We start from the raw sequence: 26,885 nt of genomic DNA, 5'->3' as shown, positions 1-26,885 counted from the left end.
AGTGCTTGGTCGTAGAAAAAGTATTGTATGCAACATTGTTTAAGAGAGGTCAAAAAAGGCGAGTGGAACAATTTGAGGCGAAGCCGAAAATTGTTAATAAAGACGCCACGAGTATTTTTTGACTCAGTTAAACAATGTTGCATACAATACTTTTTCTACGACCAAGCACTTACTTTGAAATAAAATTGTAAATTTAAAATGTAAAAATACTATTATATATGCATAAGTAACATAGGTATTTAAATATAGGTGAATTGACTAGTCCTTCAAAGATGTATTGTAATTATTGCAATAAAGCCATTACAAGTTGTGCAGCTGTTAATTTTAGAGGGCTCGCTGGTGACACGTAGGTTTGAGTTGGACCCACGCCAGCGTCGAAATTTGTGAGTTTAATTTGCATTTCCATGGCGCTAATTTTGGTCTTCTAATTATTTTGTTGTCACTGCGTTGGAATTAACGTAGCGGATATTTCTCACGCCATTTCTGTCGGTTGAGGCAACAGTGGTAAAAATGATCGCTTTCCGGTGTCGAGCCTAAGAGCAACAACAGGGCAAGTATACGTATAAACTTATAATTTACCCTATAACAAAACTATGGTTAAAATAACAAGATTCTGTTTTTAATGCCTCCGCATATCAGCGATTGACTCTTTCATGCTGTTCCACTATCATCTTGTGACTGTTTTACGATGTGCCTGTTATCTAGATAGGTATATCGATGAATACGTTGCTCTTATCGATCTGCCGTATTTTTTATCAGGCACATTCGTGATATGACTAGTAGGAATTTCATGATCTGGCGGATTTTACGATCATCCGACGATATATACATATACCTACATTGCGTTGTTTTAGAGACAAGTACTTACGAGTATTCTTGAATCTATAGGAAATATATGCGATTCCGATGAAAAATAGTTCAGTGCCATTGAACGTTCCTTTCTAAAAACGGTTCCTGAAAATAAATTGAATTTGGAGTCAATCGCTGATATGCGAAGCCGTCTCTTCCAGATTCCCGACATCGACGCATTCGAGTACGAAAAGTTATATCCCGCTGAATTCGACTTGCGAAATAAATTAGACAAGAGATTTGTATTGCGCCGGATTAAATTGTCTTAATTTATTATACGGCGACCCGAGTGCGTCTTAATGGGTAATGTAGGCGTCAGAAAAGTGGGATTGCTCAGGGAGATTTGTATTTTTATATTTGTGAAATGGGATGGATCTAAGTATAGTGCTTTCTTTACACACGAAAGGAGACAGTAGGGATTGATGTGGGGGTGTTCTGTAATGAAGTGCTTCATGGAAAGGCAGGTTACAAATAGAAGTTATTTTTATGATTTATTAAATAAACCAAAAATAATTCTAAGTGAATGAGTATAAAACTATGCACTGCTATTTATTTAATAATAACGTGTTTGCTCATTATAAAATTCTAATCGTAGATATTACTAAAATTACTTTCCCCTTTAGTTTAACATAAGCTCTGAAAACATAAATCCTGTTTACAGACAGTTATCAGATTACCTGACTGAGCAAACTGGGAGCCTCTAATCTAATGAGGAGGAGAATTTGCGTAATTATAAGATAAACGTTTCAATATTTAATTGATAACACGATTGAAGATGCCAGCTTATGGGGTAGTGTCAAGTATTAGGACTCATATCTCACTATTTCATACATTATTACATAAATTGAACTATAGTGTGATTTAATATGTTGTAGTTTATGTGACTGCTACATAAGGGTAATTATACAAAATTACGTAAATAAATAAATATTATAGGACATTCTTACACAGATTGACTAAGTCCCACAGTAAGCTCAAGAAGGCGTGTTGTAGGTACTTACGTTATATTACAATATATTATTTTCTCTATAATTCGTTCAGACGGTCTAGCATGACTTGCGTTCTCGCGCGCGAGTCCATACTTGAGGTCGCGCTAGATGTAAGTATGGAGTCGCGCGCGAGAACGCAACTCATGCTAGACCGCCAGAAAACGCATGTTGGCGGGACTATCTTGACGTTTTTCGGAAATATTGGCCTAAATGTTGCCATACAGAACAAGACGCGTGGAAGAAAGAGAGGGAGTTTGCCCAGCAGTGGGACACAACAGGCTAATAATTAATAACAAAAATACTCTTTCCTTTTCTTGCTACCAAAGTTTTTCTCCTGGGTCAGTATCACATTAACTATAAGAAGCTAGCTAAGAAGACGGCTGAGCTACCGGAGATCTTAATCAATTACAAAACTGTGATTAAACAAGTAAATTACTTGAGAAACTTTAACCCAAATACTTACAGTTTTTTTCGTAAAAATCCTTCCTCCTTTTTCAACTACATTAAAAATTATAGGTGACGGCGATTACGTCTCTTGCGTCATACCTAATACGGAATCGAATGGTGCCTCATTTATATGCATTCATGAATCTAGTATTAAACTGGACATTTCTCGTAGTCGGATAAAAAATTTTCAATTGTTTACATATGGCCCAATTCGAAGAATGCTTCTAAGAGATCACTCAGTGTCAAAAGTAACGGTTTTGTTTTAAGAAATGTAACGTTTACCAGTGCCAATTGATACCGATCCGTCAGTACAGATCGGTATCTTATTACAGTGATCTTTAGAAACATTGTTCGAATGCGGCCGCTAGTTGAAGCACTAAATATAACTAATTAGTCTGGTAATTGATGCGAGTATTAGAGACAATATGTACACATTACTAAGCTATTCTAGTCTAACATCATTTCATCTTAATCTCATTGTTCTCCAACGAATCCAACGATGTATACATACATACATGTTAATGTATGTACACACACACATAACGACGTACGTAATAGTATACTAGTAACTTAGGGTAAAAAGAGCGTCCACCAAAGCTGTGCGAGATTGTATATCGGTGCAAGCTGGTAGGTATGCGTTCCTATTGGTAGGTAGTAGTGCGTTTCTGTTAGTGGACTCGCGCACAGCTCGACTACTTAGTTTATCCTTAGTTAAATTAATACTGACCGGTCCATAGACAGTTTTGTATAATAAATATGTAACGGTTATGTTTCTTTGTTGCAGGTTATTTTTGGCACATCACGGACTTCCATTATGATCCGCTATACACATCACAGGGCGACACTAGAAGACGTAGGTATAAAGTGTACTACACATAACATTTATGTAATCATACAACTATAATACTTACAACCACAATTTATAAGAGAGGCATGGATGTATCGTCAATCCGTGATCAAACGTTAATTTGCCATTACCTAACTACACGGATAGGTTAGTATAGATAAAAATGTAATGGATATAACTAAAATAGATGTCTTAAACTAAAGAAAAGCTGACAAGCTCTCCTGTGGCCTAGACCGTATTCGAACCAGCCTTCGGTTCTTACTTTCACAACCAAGATCATAACATATATTTATTATTCAGATTGTCGTCGAGCAGATGAGCGCGGCAGTTCGGGGCACCACCGCGCGCTGGGCCGCTTCGGCGACTACTCGTGCGACAGCTCGCTGGAGCTGATCGAGTCGGCCGCGCGCCACATGCGCACGCGACACTCTGAGAACGTCGAGTTCGTACTATGGACTGGGTAAGTTTTTAACCCTTTATTACACCTTGAAGATCAGAAACAACATTGCTAACCAGAATCATTAGGCAAATTGAGCGTCGAGGCCGCTTTAACTAAATACTTTGACTATATTACGCTCTAGAGCCCAATTATGATTTTTGTAATCAGAATCGGGCGCCTTTAAAACATAAATATTGCTCATCAACGTATTTCCCAACATCACTATCATCATTGTCATCTCAGACTAAAACCGTTTGTGGAAAGTCCAAGAAGTTCAACCCAAAAATTGTCACATCAACCACGAGCGTAACTATTCCAAAAGACCATCATTCAGGTTTCGCTCATATAAATTTAATGAAACCTATGTACGTTACTGCAAGCGTACTTTATAAACTAGGTTCATAATAAGTTTTGAATAGTATTCCGTAACGAGTTTAAAGTTTATATGAGCATATTACATACCTGACTTGACTACTATTTGGTAGAGAATCACTGTTTTTGAGAAAGTTTAAGGTAAGCCAAAATAGCATTTAAGTAAATATCATTCCCCCAGTGACATCATAGCGTCCCGGTACGGCAGCGACGAAGAGCGATTCCAGGCCATAAGGAACATGACGGACCTGATGGGCAGGACGTTCAGCTCGCACTTCGTGTTCCCCGTGCTGGGTCACCTGGACCCGGCGCCGTCGGAGAACCTGACCAATCTCTGGGGGCATTGGTTGCCACTGGAGGCTCTGCAGACTTTTAAGATTGGTAATTATAATCCCACCAAAAACATTTTCATGTAAAATGTTGCCAAGACAAAACCATAAGGCTCGCACTGACAAAAAGTTATCAGATATCTTGTAGAGCCAAGCTTCTAACTCCACAGGCCCTACCTTCACAGACTCTACACCTTAGTCAAAATATGTGGCTTGACCGCTTCGTCATATGGGCGTAAGGTGAAATATGTATTTAATTTACTATTCATTATTTTTTATTATAATACAGTTCTTGTAATAATGAAACGGCCAAGCCACATGTTTTGACTAAGGTGTAGAGTCTGTGAAGGTAGGGCCTGGAGTTAGCTTAGAAGCTTGGCTCTACAAGATATCTGATAACTTTTTGTCAGTGCGAGCCTTATGGTTTCGTCTTGGCAACATTTTACATGAAAATGTTTTTGGTGGGATATCACATCTTTTTGTAAGTTGCTTATGACAATCTTCTGATTTTTTTAAAGGGTTGCGGGTGATTTACTATTAAAAATACTGAAATACGTACCTGGGGGGCATCTTTACTGATTCCCCATACAAACTTCAACCCCCTTTTTCCCCTAACGCCTTTTTCCACCCCTTTTCACCCTTACGGGGTGATTTTGGGGTTGAAACTATTTTGTATCCTTCCCCATAACAATAACTATCTACATACCAAATTTCAACTAAATCTGTTCCGCGGTTATCGATTTCCCATACAAAATTCCACCCCCCTTTTCACCACCTTAGGGGCTAATAATTTCAAGTTTTTGAATTTTTTTGTTGTTTGTGGACTAATACTATCTCACATACCAAATTTCAGCTTCCTAGGACTTCAGGAAGTACCCTAGAGGTTTTGATGATCAACAGTGAGTGAATGAGTGAATGAGTCAGTGACGAAATCGGGGTTTTTTAGAGATCAATAAAATCCAAAGTATAAGAGCTATGCAATTGAAATTTTTTATGCTTAATAAGTCCACTATTGACATCATATCCCGAGAGTTTTGTTTATCTGGTATAATCCAAACCCAAGTTAAGAGGGTTCAAAAAAACGACGAAGCGCTTCGAGAAAAGGTAGGTAGTGCCCTTGCGCTTCGCTTTGCTCGTCTTGGCGGGGGCACTACCGTGCCCCCAGATATACATAGCGACTGAGGAAAATGAACAGGCTGGCAGCAGCAGCAGCAGGCAATCTATTACTAATACACAAAAAGCGTTGGTAACCTAGCGTTAAGAGAGCATGCGACTTACTACAATAAAATTCGCAGTTCGCGGTATGAAACCCCCGCTGTTACCAATGAGTTTTATTTCGGGACTTTCGTACGATATATTATTTGATATTTACAGTTTCTTCACCTCTGGGTATAATGGTTGCCGTTATTTAAGCGATAGCGCGATTAAATAACAGTTACTGGTTTTATCAATCGCGCGATGTTAAAAAGTTACATTTGCTCTATCACGTCGATATTCACATGCAATAACTACCCCAAACCCTAACTTCTTACGTTACTTTTCTCCATATTTTAGGTGATAAGTAATAGCCAGAAATCCACGGCTGGGGTCAAATTGCATATAAATGGACTCGCTTTATCATACAAGGAGTAAAAGGGGTTTCAACACACAATGATTTAGCTAACTTCTATCTACGCTTGCGCGAACCGAAGACGCAAAAAGTAGATTCCATTAAAGTCGGCTTGAATCGATTCAGAGTTATATCTGAATCTTGCCTGCCTGAGTTTTATCCAATTAACTTCTATTCATCTGGCTATTTGGTATGAGGGTTCAACTTTTAAGTGATTTTGGAACTTTAATATAATTCGACTTTTTCTGCTTGCGGTTAGGGTTTCCGGTTAATCTGAATGGAAGGATTTGATAAACCGTATGTCAAAATCGTAAAAAGACCTAGTTGGATAAAGTTTGTATTTCGAAATAATTGTATTAGCGAGGTATATTATTCAGCCACATGCTGGCGTCTCGTTAAGCTGATATTTGTTATAAGTGTTTACTATTGATGGAGATGATAATATATATATTTTAAAGGTTATACCCTATTGAACTTACTTGGTTTGTTAACTGTGTGATATTTGTCAACAGGTGGCTACTATACAATAGAGCAGTCACATAGCAAGCTTAGGATAGTTGCGCTGAACACCAACCTGTTCAGTGTTCGGGAATCGAACGGCGGACCCGCCCAGGCGCAGTGGGACTGGCTCAACGCTGTACTCGAGAAGGCTGCGTCTCATAGTGAAATGGTGAGTAGTATTTGCGCCAAAATCCTCGTATTTACCAAAATTGATTAACGAATAACTCTCTAGTCCTACCTGATATTATACGACCTCTAGGTCAAAATTATACAATGAAAGTTTCAGAAAAACTGTTTATGATTTTATTACCGATAATCTAATAATTAGATTAATTATTGAAGTCGGTTGTACTGTTAGTAGTCCAAATTCTACCCTTACAAGTTGCAAACAAACAGACGCGAAATATCAACCAGCTGTTTCCACATTTCGGCGACTTGTGTGTTGATTATTTTACTTCTGGACCAGCTGATTATTTTAGCAATTTCGGGAAAGGTCATATAGTAAACATTGTACTGCATGATATACATGTTCACCTCTCTGAGTTTGGTCAGTCAGGCATAACAAAGCAGAATCTCTCTGTATTCGGTAGATTAGTATCGTGTTATAATCTTCCAAATTTATCTGCGCCAAGCTACCGCACACAAAACATTTATACGGATAAACACATTCTGTTTCCACGGACTTATCTGTAAAATCCTCGGCTGCCAGGCGGCGACATGGCTTTGAGTCCGTGGACACGTGTTCTAAACGTGTTCCGCCGATAGTTCCGCTTTCTTTTACTATTTTGGAGGACAAAGGATTTCGAATGTGGTGGGTGCGGAAGGCAGTGGAAATAAAATGTGTTTTTGCTAAAACCGAAAGCTTACATAGGCAAGGGAGGTTCCAGATTTTTCAAAAATTAAACTTTGTGGTAATACGACCAAGTCTTGAGTCACTTAATAGACTTAGCGTGATGACTGATCTATCTCATCTTGAGGAGGACTGTGCAGCAATGGGACGTAGGTATATTTGGTGATGGTCATGTCTAATATTTACGTCCAAAAAAAAATAAGACGGCCGTGAAGGACATAGCATAAACAGTACCACACAATTTTTATACCTCCCTTAAAAAAAGTTTAGTACCTACTTACAAACTGTAAATGTTGAATTAACAAAGTCGTAGTTTTTAGAATAACGACCGACGACGTCAGAAAAATCCACAGTAAACACGGACATTCATTTGTCCTATAACGAATCTCAAGCCGTGCTTCTTATTTTAACGTAAAGTAAGGAATACTACTAATAAGATTTCCATTAACATGCAGCACTTGCCGTGAGCGTCACTAGTTAGTTACGGCCCCGGCGCAAAAGGCATATTTCTAAAGCCCGGAGTCATAACTACCAGCCAGGACGGCTGAGGAAATCCGGCGTCGGCCTCTCTAATAAATTACAGATTAGAAACTCGTTAATCTAATCGCCTTTCAAATAAGCAAGGGAAAACGTAATTTTACAAAGAGTTCCTGGCTTACGAGGGACTTGACTTTATTTTTGAATTTATAACCCTGTTAATTTTCTGGGTGGTTATTTTTTATGGCGCGATTTTAAATTGGGTATGGATGGCTGGGTTAAAAGAAATTATCGTTGTAAGACTCAACGACTTATTTAAAAATAAGTTATGACTCTTCTTTTTTTTTGCGAAAAGTTTTTGGTTTCGTTCGGAATCAGGATAGTTTTTAAGAGTCTGGGAGTCTACCGCGAACTACGTTCGACGTGTTGCCTCCCTGTCCCACTTACGTACGAATTTACAAGTGCGACAGAGAGGCAACACGTCGAACGTGGTTCGCGGTAGGCCTCGAAATGGTTGCTTACATGGCTTTCATGGTTTTGGTGAAGATACAAATTATCTGCATACGTGTGGTACTCGTTACTCGGGGCACGTTCTAGGGATTTGATATTGATACATAAGATGTCGACAAAATATTTATAGTTATAGTACATCACTTAGCATTCGTGCTCCGATTTACACACGTATGGTTATCTGATACTCAGTATATTATGTTAAGTCAATTGTAATTTGCTGGTAGTAATAAAATTATGAACAATTGTATAAGACAAGGAACCTGTCATAGGGGCTGTTCATAAATTACGTCATCTATTTTTGACGATTTTTGACCCCCCCCTCTTAAATCATCCAAAAATCATGCTTAAAATGACCCCGTTTCCTCCTACGTCATGCTACATTCATCCGATGTCCAAACCCCCCCCCCCCCCTAATTTGAAATGACGTAATTTATGAATAGCCCCATAGTTACATTTAACACTTTCCTTTGTATGAAAATATTATGTATGCTACGTGTTGGGTGTAATATGTTTTAATATTACCATGGTATCTAGATACCATGCACTAGATCTGACTCTGAATTTTAGGAAAGCACGAAGCCAGCTTTTAATAATTATTATAGGTACATATACCATTAACAGTCTATAATTATCGTTCATTCATTCTTAGTCCCTTACAGTAATGAAACAACGTGAAACGTGAGCCTAATTGCGATATCCTTTGAACAACGTAGGTACAATATTTGGTATTATACCAATCATTATCTCCCGTATTATTATGATAAAGATAGTAATTTAGCCAAATTTGATACCTCCTTAAGCTACTTCGTCTGTAATATCCAATAATTACACGGCAAGGACAACCTATCATATTTAATCCAATGGGATAGTGAAGGAATATTGGATATTATAATTTCCAGAGGCAAGGTAAATTCGTTTTTAGGAACTAGGTACGAAACCGAATTTAGAGACCAATAGGAATACATTTTTGGTACGGAACCCTAAAGACGACTTAGTAAATCCAGGGCCTGAATCTGAAGATTCCACATATTCATTTTAGAGTAAAAATGTGATTTTACATTAGCATTTGAAGCTGAAAAAAGGCTAAAAGAAAGCCCCTGCATTCCTACATCTCGCCCGCGTTTTAAACTTAGGGCCCGATTCGGATTTTGTAATAGACATCTATTAGATATCTTTTAGACATCGCCAAGATACGATAACGATATGTTTAAGATCTAACCTGTCAAATTTGACATTTCTGCGATTCTGGAGATACTCTTGAACGATTTCCACAAGATATTACTTAGAGATCTAATTCACATCTAATAGATATCTAACACGATCTATCGTAAAAGTGACATTGGTTGCCCGAATTGCGCTGCAAAAGAGAACTAGTTGAAATCTAAACTATAACGTATCTAGAATGGATCTAGTACGTGTCGTCTCTTGTGAATATCTTGAAGTTCGAATAGGTACCTACGGCAGTTATTGGTGCGTTCCTAAAGTTAAGTCAAATGAAGAACTAGGCAGTATTTTTATAAATGTATGGTTTAAAAATATTAATTATAATCAGTTAAAATAAAACAAATCTTAATAAGTATGAGTATTTAACATAGTAAGTAATTTTTTTATTTAAGTTTGACAACACATTTAATTGCTTTTGTAATAATATAAGCACTGACACCTACCTTGTAACTACGTGTCACATGGGCATAATATTAATATTGAATTGATTCAATAATATGTACGCCAATTACCTCAGAAAGCATGATATGTTTGGTAGGTACCTAGTACATATTCCAGTGTTGCCACATAATTCTCGGCTCGACGAACAACGGTATGAATTATCGCGCCAGGCCCGTGAATCACACAAATAGGCGCCATTACTTGCATCGAAGTAATTTGATGTATGTATTTAGAAACATACATGGTATATAGGGATTTATTTCTGTGTTTTTATTAGGATAGTTATGAAACGTATGATTACAGTGAACATTATTATAATATTCATTACTTACTACCTTAGATAACAGAATTTTTAAATCATACCTATCAAAAGTTTTAAGGCGTTACGTAGAATAAAATTAAAATAAGAATAAAATGCGGGCGTGATGGGTACATTTGCGTCGGGAGCAGCCCGGGATGGGTAACAGTAGGTACATGTTTATAGATAGGTACATGTATAATTTATAATAATATACATGTTAAAGTTTAGACGTATTTAGGTTTAGTAATTAAGTTTAGTTTATAATTATGCTTATGAAATAATAGGACATGGAATAATAGAAAAGGTGTCTTAATATGAGGGTTGGCGGGCGAAAAACCTGACGCTAAAATATATCTCACGATTAATATTTGCTTTCTTGGCTAAAAAAGACAATCAGTATGACTATTTTATTACCTACTGATATGTTATTGACAGTTTTACAATTATGTACAATACTACTTGAGCTTGAGTTTATCTCTACCGTGGGCTTTGAATTCTTGTTATAATAATGAATTATTAATTATTATATTTCCGTCGACATATTCCGAGCAAATTCCATAGCGTTTCCTTAGTCCGGGCAGTCATAAAATAGGGGATGCAAATAACTAAGGTACAGTACTGCGGATGTGGCGTAATTTGATACAGCGGGTGATGTATGAGAGTGGCTTCATACGCACAGAAGTGGGTCAGCCTTCATTAGGCGGCATGCGCCTTGATTAGATGAAAATCGTATTGTTATTTTTGCTTCTAAAAGATTAGCAGCTATGTGCCGTGTTCTAAAAAAAGATGGTTGTCTATAAAGTCGGTTTACGGACGATAATTTTGCGTGATAACGTCATAAAAAATATTGATGAAAAATTGCATACTTTTATACGTTACCATGGAAATCTGTCCACAACGTTACCATGGAGATCTGTCCACAACGTGACACTTTTTCGTGCATGCTACCCGTGTTTATCGATTTATAAGACGTTATCACATCGAAAATGAACCGCTTTTTTGTTATGAAATCTGTCGATTAATTTGAGCCTAAGTGGTAAATTCGAATGGTGAGTGAGTAGCTTTACTATTGTAACGTTATTGTTGCGGCAGCATTGACGTAGCGCATGCGATATCGCTATAAATTTTCTTGACACATTTGCTACGTTGTCACTGCTATCGTGTTAAAAACGTTCATTCAAACGTTGTATAATAACGCCTGGCGGGCGCTGTTTTTATTAAGTTTTAATTTGTATTTATCTGTAGACTTTAGTGAATAATTTAATTTTATTGCACAGTCTAATAGTTTAATTTTAATTTTATTTTATTGTAATTTTATGGAAGCGATTTCCGGAATAAAACAATTTCATTTCATTTTAAATCATTTCATTCCGTCTATAGAGGTACAATAATATAGATATGAAATGGGGGAGGGGGGAGATGACCGAACGAGATGCCCATTTCTTGACTAATGTAATTAAATACAAATTACCCATTGTAATTGTCTCAGGTGTACATAGTGGGTCACGCGGCGCCCGGGTCAGACTCGCGGCACGCGTACGACGCACACGCCACAGGAGCCAACGCGCAATACTTGCGCACCGTCCGTCGGCACGCGCGCATCATCGCTGGACAGTTCTTCGGGCATCTTCACGCTGACACCTTTCGCGTCATCTATGATAACGGTCAGTGCAGATATTTATGGCAATTAAATCAGCTGTCGAGAAGCTGGTTACTTTTTAGCCTGCACTTTGATGAAGACCTTACCACATCAGGATCCCTTTAAGTCAAATTTGGCAAGCCCAAGTGAAAGGTTCCTTTCCAGGAACACTGTCGTCAATCGTTGCTTCTAATTATGTTATTGAAAAGCGGCAGTGTATGAACATATTTTGTATAATCACGTAGGTACTAAATTTAAGAGGTCAATTCGAACATACGCTGACATAAAACTGATATCTAAATGTCGTTTTGTTATCATGCGTCTCGCTCGCGCCAATACACATACAGACAAGTACGAGCGAAAGGCACGATAACTTAATTACATAATTTAGACATCATTCTGATGTCAGTGTATTTCGAATTGGCCTGGATATGGTTGTGTAGCCTTGTTTGCGAAACTGTATAGGACGCGTGACGTCGTGGCTTTAGGCAAATATCTAGGGCGACGAGACACAACGTGCTAATTGGAAAAGTTTGATAACAGTGTCTGCTAGTAACAATTGACTCGGGGCGTCTGCTTCTAACATCATATACTACAGACCAGCGTATACAAGCATGACATGACCTTTTTCTTGGCAACGACACCTTATAAGATACCTTATTTACATCCCCTATTTGTACTTTTTACGTAGAGTTTTTTTTGCTCTTATTAATCAAGCAAGACTTGAACTCACGAATTCTCATTTGTCTAGAAAAGGTATAGTTATGTTGTGTATTGCTAACTACTTAATCAGTGCATCGCCTCAGTCAATCTGTTGAAAGTAACGTCAGAGCGTATCGAAACTATCACTCGACGTTCAAATCTCGGACGCAACGATTACTCTCCTCCCACTTTCCTCCATTAAGGTTTAATCCAGACTATATCAGTGATTACTGATCAGGTCACGTATCAAATATTGTTACTTTGATCTATTAATGATAATGATCAGGTTTAATTATAGACTCCGCAAACTGATAATTGTGTCTGACAGCTTGTCGGCTTCGTTACTGCATCAATGGGTACGTCCCATGCCTAAAGGGTTCTTATGGGCATGGATCATGAGGACTGTTTAGGCATGGAACGCCACATTTGTTTTCGTCCCGAATTAATCTGCTATAAAATAAATGCAAAAAAGTGATAAATAGAAAGTGGCGAGTGTCTGTCTGGATGCAATTAGCTCCTGACTGGGATAAGTGGCGTACACGAAAAAAGGCCTTAATAGGCGTTTATTGCCCGTAAAAGGCTGAAATGCCGATGAGATAAAAGTTTATATTTATTTTTAAATTTCAGAGTGACGTACGATGCACGTCACGTTTCAAAAAGGACAAATTGGATTATAGATTTCCTTTAAACATTAGGATCAGTATTTAATGCTAACTATATTCATGCCTGTTTTTAGGGTTTTATTAGCATAAGAGAAATACAGTATGATTATCTCTGCCTATTCTCCACTGACAAGCAACTTTTGCCAAACAATATAAACACATTAAATTTGTTGCAGATCGGCCAGTGTCGTGGGCACTGCTGGCGCCGTCGGTGAGTCCGCACCGCGAGCCAGCTAGTGCCTCTAATCCCGGCCTTAGACTTTATAAGTTCGACACCAACACTGGCAAGGTACGTAGTCACCCACGTTAAGTTTCATGCCAAGTGCTACATCAAGTACCTATAGAGCTTTTATAGGGATATGTACCTATCATATGTATGCGTTATCGCTGTTAAGTTCGTGTAAAGTTAGCGTGGCCTGAGTTTAAGCTTTGCTTTACAACTTCTAACTTCACTAGAAAAGCCAACAATGAAAGAAAATGTTCTTCATACATTTAGTATGAAAATCCCAGCCTGTATACTCATAGTTTAACGTATCATGGTTACCTAGTTGGCTACTTGGCTACTGTAAAGCTATTAAACTATTAACTAAACTTCACTTAGAGGCATAAATCTTTCGTGGTGCTTAAATTATTAGATAAAACGTTTTTTTCTTTTAATAGGTGTTGGACTACACTCAGTACTACCTGGACTTGGCCGCCGCCAACCGCGGCGGAGCAGCCGAGTGGACCACAGAATACAACCTTACTCAATACTACGGCCTGCACGAAGTGTCGGCCGACGCGCTCCACAACTTGGCCGACAAGCTGCGGATAGGCTCGCCACATGAGACCATGGCCTTCAACAAGTAAGTCTAGAACACCACAGAATACAACCTTACTCAATACTACGGCCTGCACTGCACAAAGTGTTGGCCGCCGCGTTCCACAACCTGGTTGACAGCTGCGGATAGGCTCGCCACATGAGACCATGGCCTTCAACAAGTAAGTCTAGAACACCACATAATACAACTTCACTCAATACTACGGCCTGCACTGTACAGAGTGTTGGCCGACGCGCTCCACAACTTGGCCGACAAGCTGCGGATAGGCTCGCCACATGAGACCATGGCCTTCAACAAGTAAGTCTAGAAGACCACCTAATACAACCTCACTCAATACTACGGCCTGCACGAAGTGTCGGCCGACGCGCTCCACAACTTGGCCGACAAGCTGCGGATAGGCTCGCCACATGAGACCATGGCCTTCAACAAGTAAGTCTAGAACACCACAGAATACAACCTTACTCAATACTACGGCCTGCACGAAGTGTCGGCCGACGCGCTCCACAACTTGGCCGACAAACTGCGGATAGGCTCGCCACATGAGACCATGGCCTTCAACAAGTAAGTCTAGAACACCACCTAATACAACCTCACTCAATACTACGGCCTGCACGAAGTGTCGGCCGACGCGCTCTACAACTTGGCCGACAAACTGAGGATAGGCTCGCCACATGAGACCATGGCCTTCAACAAGTAAGTCTAGAACACTACAAAATACCACCTAAATCAGCACTACGAATAAAACCTGCCTAGTTATGGCTGACGCGTTCGATGACCTGACTGATAAACTGAGGATATGCCTGCCACTATGAGACTACTTATACAAATCAGTCTAGAACACCACTGAGTACAACCTGATTCAGTATATATCGCCGAAAAGCAAAAAGTCATCCAATTGCATAATATATCCTCATACCGATTACCACCTCCGGTCCTTAAAAATTCTGCTGAGATCACCCTTGTCTCTTAGGTTTTCATAATTGTTTTATCTACAGGTACATCCGCGCCTACAGCGTAAAGCATGATAGCTCAGAGTGCGATGGCGCGTGTGCTCACCAGCATTTCTGTGCCATCACCTGCCTTGAGCTAGCCGCATATCGCCAGTGCGTAGAAGCTGCGGCCAGCGCCTTGGCCGCCGCCAAGCGGGCCGCTTCGCTCGAGACACCCATCGCTGTGCTCCTGGTTATGGTTATTTCTGTACTAACTTTGCTATAGGACCATTGTGATGTCAATCGATTTGGATTTTGCAGGGAAGTTCAAATGTCATGGCATCTCTACCGAAAAGAGCCAAGCTCGAGTTTGACAGTCACTATTAAATTACAAATTCCGCGTCATTATATACCAGGTTGAAACTGGCCGTTATGCTACTATGTCTACCGGAATTTGTACTTATTGTTAGGAGGATCAAACGTTGGCATCTCTAACAATAAGACTCGAACTCATGTTTGTTCAGGCGACAGTATTAATTAAGCCATAATCATGACAAAACACTTCATGAGTATTCTATTCCTAAGGTCATAAAATGGATGCAGCTTATGCACTGCGTTAGGCCGCAAGGGCGTGTGTTAGCAACTGAAGCAATATCGCATTTAACAACTAAAAGCATTCCTCTCCCTCGAACTTATTTGCTCAGAGAGTTCTACTACTAACTGCGTCCATTTCTCAGCTAACTTTGATATAGATTTCAGGTGAGTGGCTTTACTACAGATGAGAAGGCTTATTCTGATTGTAATAACAGGTTATGAATTGGATCTGGACTTGTTAACGATATTTTCTGTTAGCTATCTGTAAGAAAGTGACACACAGCGGTCAACAGTGACAGATCATAAAAATAATCTGTTATTACAGTCAGAATAAGCCTCAAGGAGGGCAGGTAAAAGCCACGGTTCGAGAGTTTATTATAACTGGAGATACATCTAACATTTGTTTCTGATTGTTCAGAGAATAAAACAATATGAAATCAAGAGCTATTACGTAATATTACTATGTTTGTTATTCAAGTAACATTCAAAAATATTGAATGTTATTTTACGATGTCATTGATATAATTTTGCTAACAAGGACAGGTGGGTACCCAACTCTATCTCCTAATAGGTTGAGATTGAGTAGCTAAAAGAAATACGTGACTGTTATTTTATACTACTATCTAACATACAGCATGTAACTAAACGAAAAGCAATTCCTCAAACCCGTTAATGTTTAGGTCATACTAAACAACTTTTACTATGGGTCCAACCCCGAAATCGCGAAAAAAAAATCGACTCTCTCATAGGAAATTTCAACATCAGACCAGCAAAATGTTTCATACATTCTTCCAATTTTTTTTCCGCGTTTTCGGGGTTGGTCCCATAGTAAAAGTTGCTCAGTAGGACCTAAACATTAACGGGTTTTTAAGTAATTGCTTTTCGTTCAGTTACATACTGTATATCAAATTCAATCAAATCGGAGCCGGACAGTTGGGTACTTTTCCTTATAAATTGTATTGTAAGTAATACACTCGGTTTATGAAGTTAACTTTTTCAGAAACGAGTCGAGAGCCAAGTAAACACGCTCAGATGGCAATTTGTGATATTGCTAAATATTGAAATAAGTTAAAATATTTCTAAACGTACTTATTTTATACATTAGTATAATTAAGTTAACAATTTTACCTAGTTACTGAATGTAAAAATGTACGCTGTTCTTCGAGTCTTCGATATTTAAAATGTTAATAGGTACCTATTATGTTATTGTTGTATGAGACCCTTAAAATTAAATTTGATATTAAATAATCTTTAATAGGCGACGAAGGAATAAATTCTAAATGTAATTATTGTTAATAAAATAATCATTTTAAAAAAGGTTTCTATATTTACTGTCTAGTGAATTGGTATGATCATTACGTTACCAGAACCTATACTATTTTTAGAGTAGGTAAACAATGGTAATTAAAGTGTGATTTTCGTTTGTTTACATTAAGTAAATAAAACTGATAGACAGCTATAATTATAGAGTAATTGTTTGGTTTAATAAATGGGTATTGCCTTTAGTCCCCGCATGCGTGTGTTTGACACGATTTGTCTAATTAACTACACAGTAGATCAAAATGTCATGTCACAAGTCTGTTAATTAATCAAACGACCCTAAATTGGTGACCATGTTTGTTGAAATGTAAATATGATGTAACTAGTCATAATTCTATATATCCTATTTAATGTCGGAGATTTTTATACGCCAGTATTAAAATAAGTATCGTACTTACGTAATCTTAATTTTGAAATTTATTTTGATTCCGTAAAAATATTGTTTCATGAGCTATTATTTGAACTCATGTTTCCATGTTCAAAAGTGATTTTGAAACTAGGTATATAAATATTTGAAGTGAACTTTTATTAAATGTAGGTAGTGGAAGTAAGTAATTTAACATAAATAGTACTAGGTACTTAACCTCGTGCCGCCCAATGTACATTAGGATATACACTCAGTTTCGATGGAATGTCAACCTTAATTAATAACAAAGAAGGTAGCATTTCATTTGTCTCGTAATATTTTCGAACAAATGAAATTCAACCCAATTGAAAATACAACAAGATTCAAACTTCCTTGGCTATAATTTTGTATGGTGGGCGGCACGAGGTTAAGATTCATTTGGCATGCGATGCTTGGAGGCAAATGTGATTTTATCATAAGTATTTGTACGTTAAATAAATATGAAACTGTCGGAAAAGTGTGAGCATAATCTGAGCCGTGTACATAGATATCTAATTTAGAATTGTAGGTCTACTGTAAATGAGGAACAATTAGTTCTAAGTAAACTAAGGCTTCTTGCGTTTTATTACTTTTAACATTTACATATTATAAGTGGCCATTTAAAGAAGTTTTTTTCTTTGCAATTTTATTATTACTTGTATTTTGGGTCTCAAAGGATTTAACATTAGTTTCGTGGTATCTGTCCATAAAAAAAACAAGTAGATAATCAACTTATGGTTACATACACATTTTAAACATTCATAGGTTCCACTAACCGCTTACCATCAGGCCGGATGAGTGCTTGTGTATCACTGACGTACCTAGTAAAATAATGTCTGTAAGTACAATAATAAAAAATCCACCTTTGCCCGTGAGCCGAAATTTTCGCATTTTAACGAAAATGCGTTTGAAAACCTAATCTCACCAATGCAACATTTTATGTATAGTACAGTCGAGAGCAAAATAACTTGGAAAACGCTGATGGAAGTTAAAAGTTTCCGAATTCTTATTAAAATTTTGTGATTTATGCTTTGTAAACGGAAGAGAAATAAAACGTTGAAGTGATTTACATCTTTCTCGTGCGAGAAGAGGATTCATAACTTTCCGCACTCGACTGTGCCGGTATTCGTAGTAGATTTGGTTTTGCTTTATTGTAATAAATACATATTATGGATGTTCCCGTATCTACTCTGCTGGGTGTCTTGATAATTAATTTTTGAATAAACGACTGTAATCAATATTTGGCGTTTTAATAAATAATTATAAAGTTACCTTCGTAGATGTTTTAAATCAGCTACGTTGATATAATTTGAATTAATCTACAGAAAAATTAGATGCTCCGCTATTGCTTTTGTAAATATTTATATCAATGTATAAAGTAAGCGAGGACGTCATCGCATATACCTATTATAAACATGCCCCATTGATCGGCCAGTGTACCTACCTAATACGAATTACCTACAACAGTTGCCAGCTTTTGGAAAAGCACACGCGACAGCCGACCTTTGATCTTATCCATTATTAATATAAATACTATATTCATTTTAGTGAGGTGAAAACGACAAAATTAAGGTGTTTATCGCTGCCAACATCGGCTCATTTTGTACGAAATTACTGCCAGTTCCTGCGCAGAAAATGGTAATCATCAAGTAAAAATGGCCACCGTCCAAGTAATGCTTGAGTGGTGAAAAATCGAGTATTTGATTGATATGTTTATTGCGAGTTTAGTGAGGTAAGTTTGTCGTTGTATTTGTTGTGGATTGCGTGTGGTTGTTGTTGAATAATGACTCGATGATTTAAGAATAATCTGAAAATAGCTATGGCAAATTACTTGTATAAAGTACCTACAGCTAGTTTGGTAGCTACCCGAATACCTAGTGGTTCAACTGTTCACCAACTGATTATATTTCTAAGAGTTAAACGCTTTTGTATATCAACACGTAATAAAAGTTTTAAATTATAATTGATGCCTATATCTCTTAAACCTTCAATATTCCTGGGTAGACGGAGTGATATGACAAGCAGAAAATAATCCGTCGGCCAAGGTTTGTGTTAAATATTAAACACCGAATGAATATTCAGACGACGAAAACACGTTAACTCAGTTAATACTTGAGGCATTTATAGCGACAAGATTACAAACAAGACACAAAATGCAATATCAGAAGCAACTTTCTGATGTAAAAGTATAGGGAACACCTCAATGAAACAACAAGATCGAGCAATGACTGTCTGTTTATTTTTAGAGGCGGGTAGCTCTCACCAAGTATCCTTACCCACATATACATAATATGACATCTTCCCTTTTCAAAAACAAAAAGAGAAAAAAAAATTAAATATCAAATATCATGCAACATGTTTTTTTTTTTTACATTTTTGATTTTATATTAATATGACATGACATGACAGACTTCTGAAATAAATTTAATTATTTTACAGTCTCTATTAATAATAGCTAGTATGTACTTAATTGTAATTGCATAATAATAACAAGTAACATACAAACATAACACACGGAATAATTGCACATTAGGTTAACAATGTGTTTGGTTTTATAATAACAAAAGTACGTTTTCCATAATAAGTAATATTACTTCGAACATATAATTTCAACAACTCTCATTCACAATTAACTGCATGAATGTCAGATACTTATTTAAAATATACAATAATGAACTTCTCCCCATCATTACATTAATGTTTTAAGGATTATCTACTTAAAACAATATTTTACATTACTAATAACATAAAAACTTACATGCGTACTTAATACATACTAACTAGTTCATGCAGCATACCTACACATAAAATAGTATTGCAGTTTTATTTACTACACGTTAATTAAGTTTTACTTATAGGCTGATTTCAATGCTTATTACGACAAATAAGTTGTTTATAATTTGTAATGAATACAATAGGTATTCTATGTTGATTATTTTAGTACATAGAAGTTATTTGGGATGCGTCTCCCGTCCTCCGTTGAGCATAGACATCTGTTGTTAGATCCAGTTACCCCATCTATCTGGAGCCCTCACTATCCTGCCGGAACGAGTAACAATATTATTACCGTTAGTTGCAGGGGCGTATTTACCCTAGGGCCAAGGGGGCCATGGCCCGGGGCGGCAGGCCTCGGGGGGGCGGCGAAGCCGCCCCCTCGCGGCTTTTTCTGGGCGCCTTTTATAATCAAACTTAGCTATATTTTTTATTAATTGACATTTAAATTAATAAACAAACGAACGCTTCAAACCCCACCAATTGCTTAAAATATCTACCAACAAGTACCTAAATTAAGCAACATTTTCGTTCAAGAAGTATTAGTATGGTAGAAATTCTTAAAAGTAAAATAATTAATTTTGCGTGATGATCTGTGTATTTTTTGAGTTCATTATTTTAATTTTTTTATTATTATTTTATTTGATACACTAGCAGCTCTTGGAGCTGATGCGTGTATATCGAAGCACTTGTATTTTATTTTATTTTGCACTTTTTAAAGTTCTAAAATGTGTATCCAGTCTATTTTTGAAAGTGTTGACCGATGGTGCACTAACAACAGTTTCTGGTAGAGAGTTCCACACATTTACCACACGATTCGGTAAGAAGTGTTTTCTAGGATTACTAGCACACGGAGGTTTGACAAGTTTTTTGGAGTGTCCTCTTAACCTTACATTCTGGCTTGATGTGTATAGGTCTATAATATTAGGAACATTGTAGTGTCCAGACAAGATTTTGTATGTCTCGATAAGATCGCCTCGCTTCCTTCGGTCCTCCAATGTTGTAAGACCTAATTCCTGAAGCCGTTCTTCGTATGGCTTGTCTTTCAATGAAATAACCATTTTGGTTGCTCTTCGCTGAACTTTCTCCAGCAATGTGATGTCCTTTTTAAAGTAGGGGGACCATATCTAAAAAGCATAGGTACTCAAGTAAAGGACGAAGGTATGACTTATATATTCTAACTAGCTTTTGCCCGCAGCTTCGCACGCGCAGGAGAGTTTTTTTAATTGGACCCCCATTTCACCCCTTTAGGGGATGAATTTTGAAAAATCCTTTCTTAGTGGACCCTTAGACCTTATAAGGAACCTACTTGCCAAATTTGGACTTTCTAGTCCCAGCGGTTTAAGATGTGCGTTGATTTAAGTCAGTCAGTCAGGTCTTTCACGTTTATATATTCCTTTCCGAATCATAAATATACAGCATAGAATTTGCTCTCTTGGTGATTTTGGTTATATGCGTGTCCCATTTCAAATTATGTGAAATAGTGATACCCAGGTCTTTTTGACTAGCTACAGCTTGGAGGGGAACTGAGAATTGTACAATACCTAAAATATAGTATTTTATTAGTTTTTATCAAATCTTAAACTTTATTTTTATTAATTAGTTATTAAGAATTCATACTCGTACGTGGTTTGAAACGATGCGGTCTGAAGTTTTTCGGGGGTCTATTATAAACCGTGAATATACCGTTGAATGTGGTTTTAACATTTTTTTGTCTGTTTCTTTTTGCTAACAGTGTGAAAGGGACAGAGATAATAGAACCCAAGTATTTCGAACTTGTATTTAACCCCGCATGTTGAAATGACATTTGACTATAAAGTCACTTGAACGTCATTTTGTCTCACTCAGTGAGCAAAATCGCATTTTGCTCACTGTTTTTAAGAAGCAAAGTACCCTTGTTCGAGCTGCTGAGGTGAAAATACTTTTTTCTACTCCCGTACTTTTATTTGTCATTTAAAGGGTCGTGCACACACCTAACACACCTTTAAAACCCTACCTTATAGTTGTCAAGACATGTCTTTAGTCAGTTCCCCAAAAAAGAATTTGTGCATACACGCAGTATCTTTTTGGCGATTTTACGATACTTCGTGTAATGACCACTTAAAAAATATTGAATGAAATACAGTGTTGCCAACCTTATTTTAAATGTCACCTCTGACAAATAAGTGAACCACAGACATGTTTTTTTTAATTTCATTCATTCATTCATTCTTTTCCCGCCCGTACCCTCCATTTTTGCTACTTCTTGAATTAAAAATATTTGTTAAATTTACAATTTTATTTCAAAGTAAGTGCTTGGTCGTAGAAAAAGTATTGTATGCAATGTTGTTTAACTGAGTCAAAAAATACTCGTGGCGCCTTTATTAACCATTTTCGGCTTCGCCTCAAATTGTTACTCACGCCATTCGCCTTTTTTTACCTCTCTTAAACAACGGTTGCATAAAATACTATATCGTCACTGATGAAGGGGGGCGGCAAATCAAAATGGCCCGGGGCGCCAAATTTGTAAATACGCCTCTGGTTAGTTGGTATTGGTACAGTGTTGTTTACAATGTGCGGGGCAGCGCTTGATAACGGGGACGGCATTACGTCATCTAAATCAAAGAATAAATCCATATCAGGCGAGTCACTTCTGTGCGGCGAGTCGCTAATAATATGTCGACGATTTCTAATTATTTCGTTACCGTTTAACAATTTAATTTTATAACTGCGTGGGCCTAAAACTTTTGATATAGTTCCAGATGACCAACCTTTTTTATTTGGATCCAATAGAACTTTAACCTTGTCCGCCACTGATAAACTAGGCAAGTTTTTAGCGTTACGATCGTAGTATTTTTTCTGTATGTGCTTTTTATTAAGTAACTTATTTTTTACGTAGTTTTGAATTTTTGGTTTTAATAGCTTTGGACACATTGGAATTATACTTCTCATTTTTCTACTTTGCAGGAGTTGAGCTGGCGATGCTAAATCATTAGATAAAGGCGTATTTAAATATTCTAGAAGGCCCAGCCTGTAATCGGTGCGATTTTCACTCGTTTTAATTATAATATTTTTAACAGTTTGAACTGTCCTCTCTATCTGACCGTTAGACTGTGAATATCTTGGAGACGACTTTTTATGAGTGAATTGCCATTCATCAGCAAATTTTTTGAAACTTAAAGATGTAAACTGTGGTCCACCGTCTGACATCACTATGCTAGGTATCCCTTGGCGGCAAAATATATCTTTAAGTGATGATATTACGTAATCAGATGTTGTTGACGACAGCCTAGTAATTTCAATAAACTTGCTGTAGTAGTCGACTAATAATAAATAGTCAACCCCTTGTGTCTGAAACAAATCCACGCCTATCTTGACCCACGGTTCATCTGGAATTTCATGTGGAATCAATTCTTCCTTTTGATTATTTTTTCTATGCGACAAACAGATGTTACAATTATTTATCAAATTATCTATGTCATTAGTGATGCATGGCCAAAACATTATTTCTCTCGCTCGTAATTTACATTTTTCCTTGCCCATATGTCCTATATGTAGTTTTGTTAACATATCCTTTCTTAGGGACCTAGGTATGACTATCCTATCACCTTTCCAAACTAACCCCTGTGCCACAGTTAACTCATCCCTGTACGTCCAATAGGGCCTTAATACGTCAACTAAATCTTTTCTATCATCCGGCCACCCTTTTAAAATACATTTTCTTAACTGCACCAATTCGTCGTCGGTATCAGTTTGTTTTTGTAACGCGACAAACTGGTGGTCGGTGAAGTGGTCGACGGCGACCACGGCCAGCGCTCGCTCCACAGCACACACCTCGTCGTGCAGCGCCTCGCGGCCAGCATGCTCAACGCTCGCGCTCGGCTCGTATGCGCGCGACAGCGTGTCCGCTATATACAGATGTTTACCCGGCTTATATACCAATTTAAACGTATAACGCTGCAACCTTAATAACATTCTTTGTAAGCGAGATGGCGAGTCCACTATGGGCTTTTTAATTATACTAATTAATGGTTTATGATCGGTCTCGATCGTAATATCCGATCTTCCATATATGTACGGATAAAATCGCTCACATGCAAACAAACAAGCATACAATTCCTTTTCAATCTGAGCGTATCGTTGCTCCGTTTTGGTTAACGACTTGGAAGCATAGCATACGGGTAGGTTATGTTGCATCAGACAACAGCCAAGGCCGCTTTTACTCGCATCTACTGAAACAGTTATTGGCTCATTCATGCTATAATACTGTAACACTGGTCTCTTCATCAAGCATTCTTTAAGATCATTAAAACATCTACTCTGAGACTCATCCCAATGCCATTCAACTTCCTTTTTTAATAACTCTCTTAATGGTTGAGTCTTATCTGATAAGTTTGGTATGAACGTTCCCACGTACGTAATAAGCCCTAAAAATCGTTCAATATCTTTCCTATTCATGGGTGTAGGCATATTTTTTATTGCTGTTATGTGTGAGTCATCCGGACTCAGACCGTCCTTTGTTATGCGATGTCCTAAATACTTTATCTCTTGCAAACCAAACCGACATTTATTTCTATTAAGCTTAAGGTTCACTTTCACACACCTCTCTAACACATTTTTCAACCGCTGATCATGCTCTTCCTTAGTACGGCCATACACCAATAAATCATCTATGTACATACATACCCCTTCAATATCATCAAAATTTTCATATATCTTTTTGTGAAACACTTCAGACGCAGAACAGATTCCATATGGCATTCTTAAAAACTTGTACCTTCCAAAAGGCGTGTTAAATGTACAATACCTACTAGTATCGTCTAGCCGCACCTGCCAGAAACCTGAGCTCGCGTCAAGGGTACTAAAGTACCTCGCGCCTGACAAATTTGACACAATCTCATCGATGGTTGGAAGTCGAAAGTGTTCCCGCTTTATAGCGTTATTTAGCTCTTTTGGATCCAAGCAAATTCGCAAATCTCCGTTAGATTTTTTAACTACCGTTATGCTACTAACCCAGTCCGAAGGACCCTCAACTTTAGCAATTATATCCTGAGCCTCCATCTCTATCAACTTATTTTTTACCGCATCTTTTATCGCAAATGGTAATTTCCTCGGTGCATGAATGACCGGAACCGCATCTGATTTTAATTGAATTTTATACTCGCCAGGAAGACATCCTATACCATGAAAAACATCATTGTATTCGTTTATAAAATCCGGAATATTATCATTAGCCTGCTCGACAGACATAACTCGCCTGACCAAATTTAGCTCTTTACACGCATCCCGTCCCAGTATCGGCGAGGAATTTAAATCAACAATTTTAAACTGTAATACATATAAATCATTTTTGTATCTGACTCGTAAGAAAATCTTTCCTATGACATTAATACCAGCACCCGAGTATTCAGTCAGTCTTGTATTTGTTTTTAACAAATCCTCACTCGAAATACCTAATTTTATCAAATAATCTTTGGGGAGTATGTTAACCTCTGCTCCCGTATCTAATTTAAAACACACAGGTACATTATTTATTTTTAATTCCGTGTTCCACTCCTCACAACAGTCACAACATCGGTTTTTAATATTATTTACCTGGTCCTCGGACTCTTCCACCATGTACACCCTGCACATCCTGGCAAAATGATTCGGTCTGGAACATTTCATGCAGCTCCTGCCATATGCCGGACAGTCGTACTTCTTGTGAACGCCGCCGCACTGGCCGCACCCGCCTCCGCGATGCGCGTACGGCGCGCGGTGCTGAGCGCCGGCCGGGCCCGCCGCGCCCGGCGCGCCGCCACGCCCCGAGCCAGGCGCCCATCCGCGCCCGCGCCATCCTCGTCCGGTACCCGTCCTACGACTCGATTTTGCCTCGACTCTTGCACCTGACCGACTCGACTCGTACACTTCTTTGTTAGCTACCGCACAGACTTCGTTACCTTTATTCTCACTTGTACACTCTCGTTTAATGTCCTCCGAATACATTTTCGACACTATGGCAGCCCGACATATTTCTAACGCTTTGTTTAGCGTTAGGTCGTCCTCGCGTAGCAACCGCTCCCTAATCGCTGCGCTCACGATTCCGCATACCAGCCTATCTTTTATTAATCCGTCGTTTAGGGTACCAAACTCGCATGACTGAGCCAATTTTCTCAATTCAAAGACGTACTGGTCTATGGACTCATGTTCACCTTGTTGACGAGTAAAAAACCGATGACGCTCGACCGTTACGTTTTTTTTCGCTTTAAAATGATTATCGACTAGAGCTATTACGGCCGCTAGTGTTGTACATTTCGTCGTACTTTGTTCTATTATCTCACGGCACTGTTCCCCTACGACGTGTAAAAATATGTTCATTTGTATTTCTTCCGTTTTCTTATTAAGTTCGCATGCCTTCACGTATATTTGAAAACCATTCTTCCACTTCTCCCAAGATTCACACAAACTGCCGAACGCCATATTGGTTACATTTTCCTCAAACTTAAACGGCAACGGGGGAGTAAGAACCGATTCCATCTTGGTTTTTTTTCCGAATTTCTTACAATCTTAACTTTCTTTTTGTCTTCCGCTTTCTAATTTATCACTTTTTATCACTTTTTATCACTTTAACCGGCTGCGCCATGTAAAAGTATAGGGAACACCTCAATGAAACAACAAGATCGAGCAATGACTGTCTGTTTATTTTTAGAGGCGGGTAGCTCTCACCAAGTATCCTTACCCACATATACATAATATGACAGTGAACCAACGGGAACCCAAAATGTGTTTTATTTACCAAGTGCCAATAATGATGCTGATTTTCACACACGACTAATGGATGGAGTTAGTGAAGTACGTTGTGTAACTTGACACACATACACATTACAAGATGCTAGTCCGGGTTCTATCAAGAGA

General features: G+C 38.0%; 2 protein-coding genes across 2 annotated transcripts in view; one reads left to right on the top strand and one right to left on the bottom strand.

The window, feature by feature from the left end:
• Positions 1 to 15,252, top strand: part of LOC134649670 (acid sphingomyelinase-like phosphodiesterase 3a) — a 68,115-nt gene extending 52,863 nt beyond the window's left edge. The window contains exons 3-10 of the mRNA XM_063504508.1: positions 3,070 to 3,138; positions 3,433 to 3,592; positions 4,125 to 4,324; positions 6,394 to 6,551; positions 11,678 to 11,852; positions 13,368 to 13,480; positions 13,852 to 14,036; positions 15,008 to 15,252. Coding sequence (XP_063360578.1) covers positions 3,070 to 3,138; positions 3,433 to 3,592; positions 4,125 to 4,324; positions 6,394 to 6,551; positions 11,678 to 11,852; positions 13,368 to 13,480; positions 13,852 to 14,036; positions 15,008 to 15,227 — 1,280 coding nt within the window. The 3' untranslated portion in view covers positions 15,228 to 15,252. The remainder of the gene's footprint in view (positions 1 to 3,069; positions 3,139 to 3,432; positions 3,593 to 4,124; positions 4,325 to 6,393; positions 6,552 to 11,677; positions 11,853 to 13,367; positions 13,481 to 13,851; positions 14,037 to 15,007) is intronic.
• A 4,903-nt stretch (positions 15,253 to 20,155) lies between these two features.
• On the bottom strand, positions 20,156 to 26,542 carry LOC134649612 (uncharacterized). Its single transcript, XM_063504440.1, has 2 exons — positions 25,587 to 26,542; positions 20,156 to 20,279 (listed from the first exon to the last, which is right to left on the bottom strand). Exons 1-2 carry the CDS (start codon positions 26,505 to 26,507, stop codon positions 20,259 to 20,261), a joined length of 942 nt encoding a protein of 313 aa, XP_063360510.1. The 5' UTR covers positions 26,508 to 26,542; the 3' UTR covers positions 20,156 to 20,258.
• Between the last annotated feature and the right edge of the window lie 343 nt (positions 26,543 to 26,885).

The sequence above is a fragment of the Cydia amplana genome, chromosome 7 (genome assembly GCF_948474715.1).
Source record: "Cydia amplana chromosome 7, ilCydAmpl1.1, whole genome shotgun sequence".
NCBI lineage: Eukaryota > Metazoa > Arthropoda > Insecta > Lepidoptera > Tortricidae > Cydia > Cydia amplana.
The sequence above is the reverse complement of the archived record's forward strand: the minus strand, read 5'-3'. Positions and strand labels throughout refer to the sequence as shown.

Coding starts and splice junctions, on each gene's coding strand:
- LOC134649612 (XM_063504440.1), bottom strand. CDS start 26,507: ATGGAATCGGTTCTTACTCCCCCGTTGCCGTTTAAGTTTGAGGAAAAT. Junction 20,280..25,586: donor TGGAAGAGTCCGAGGACCAG/GTAAATAATATT, acceptor TCGTTCCGGCAG/GATAGTGAGGGCTCCAGATA.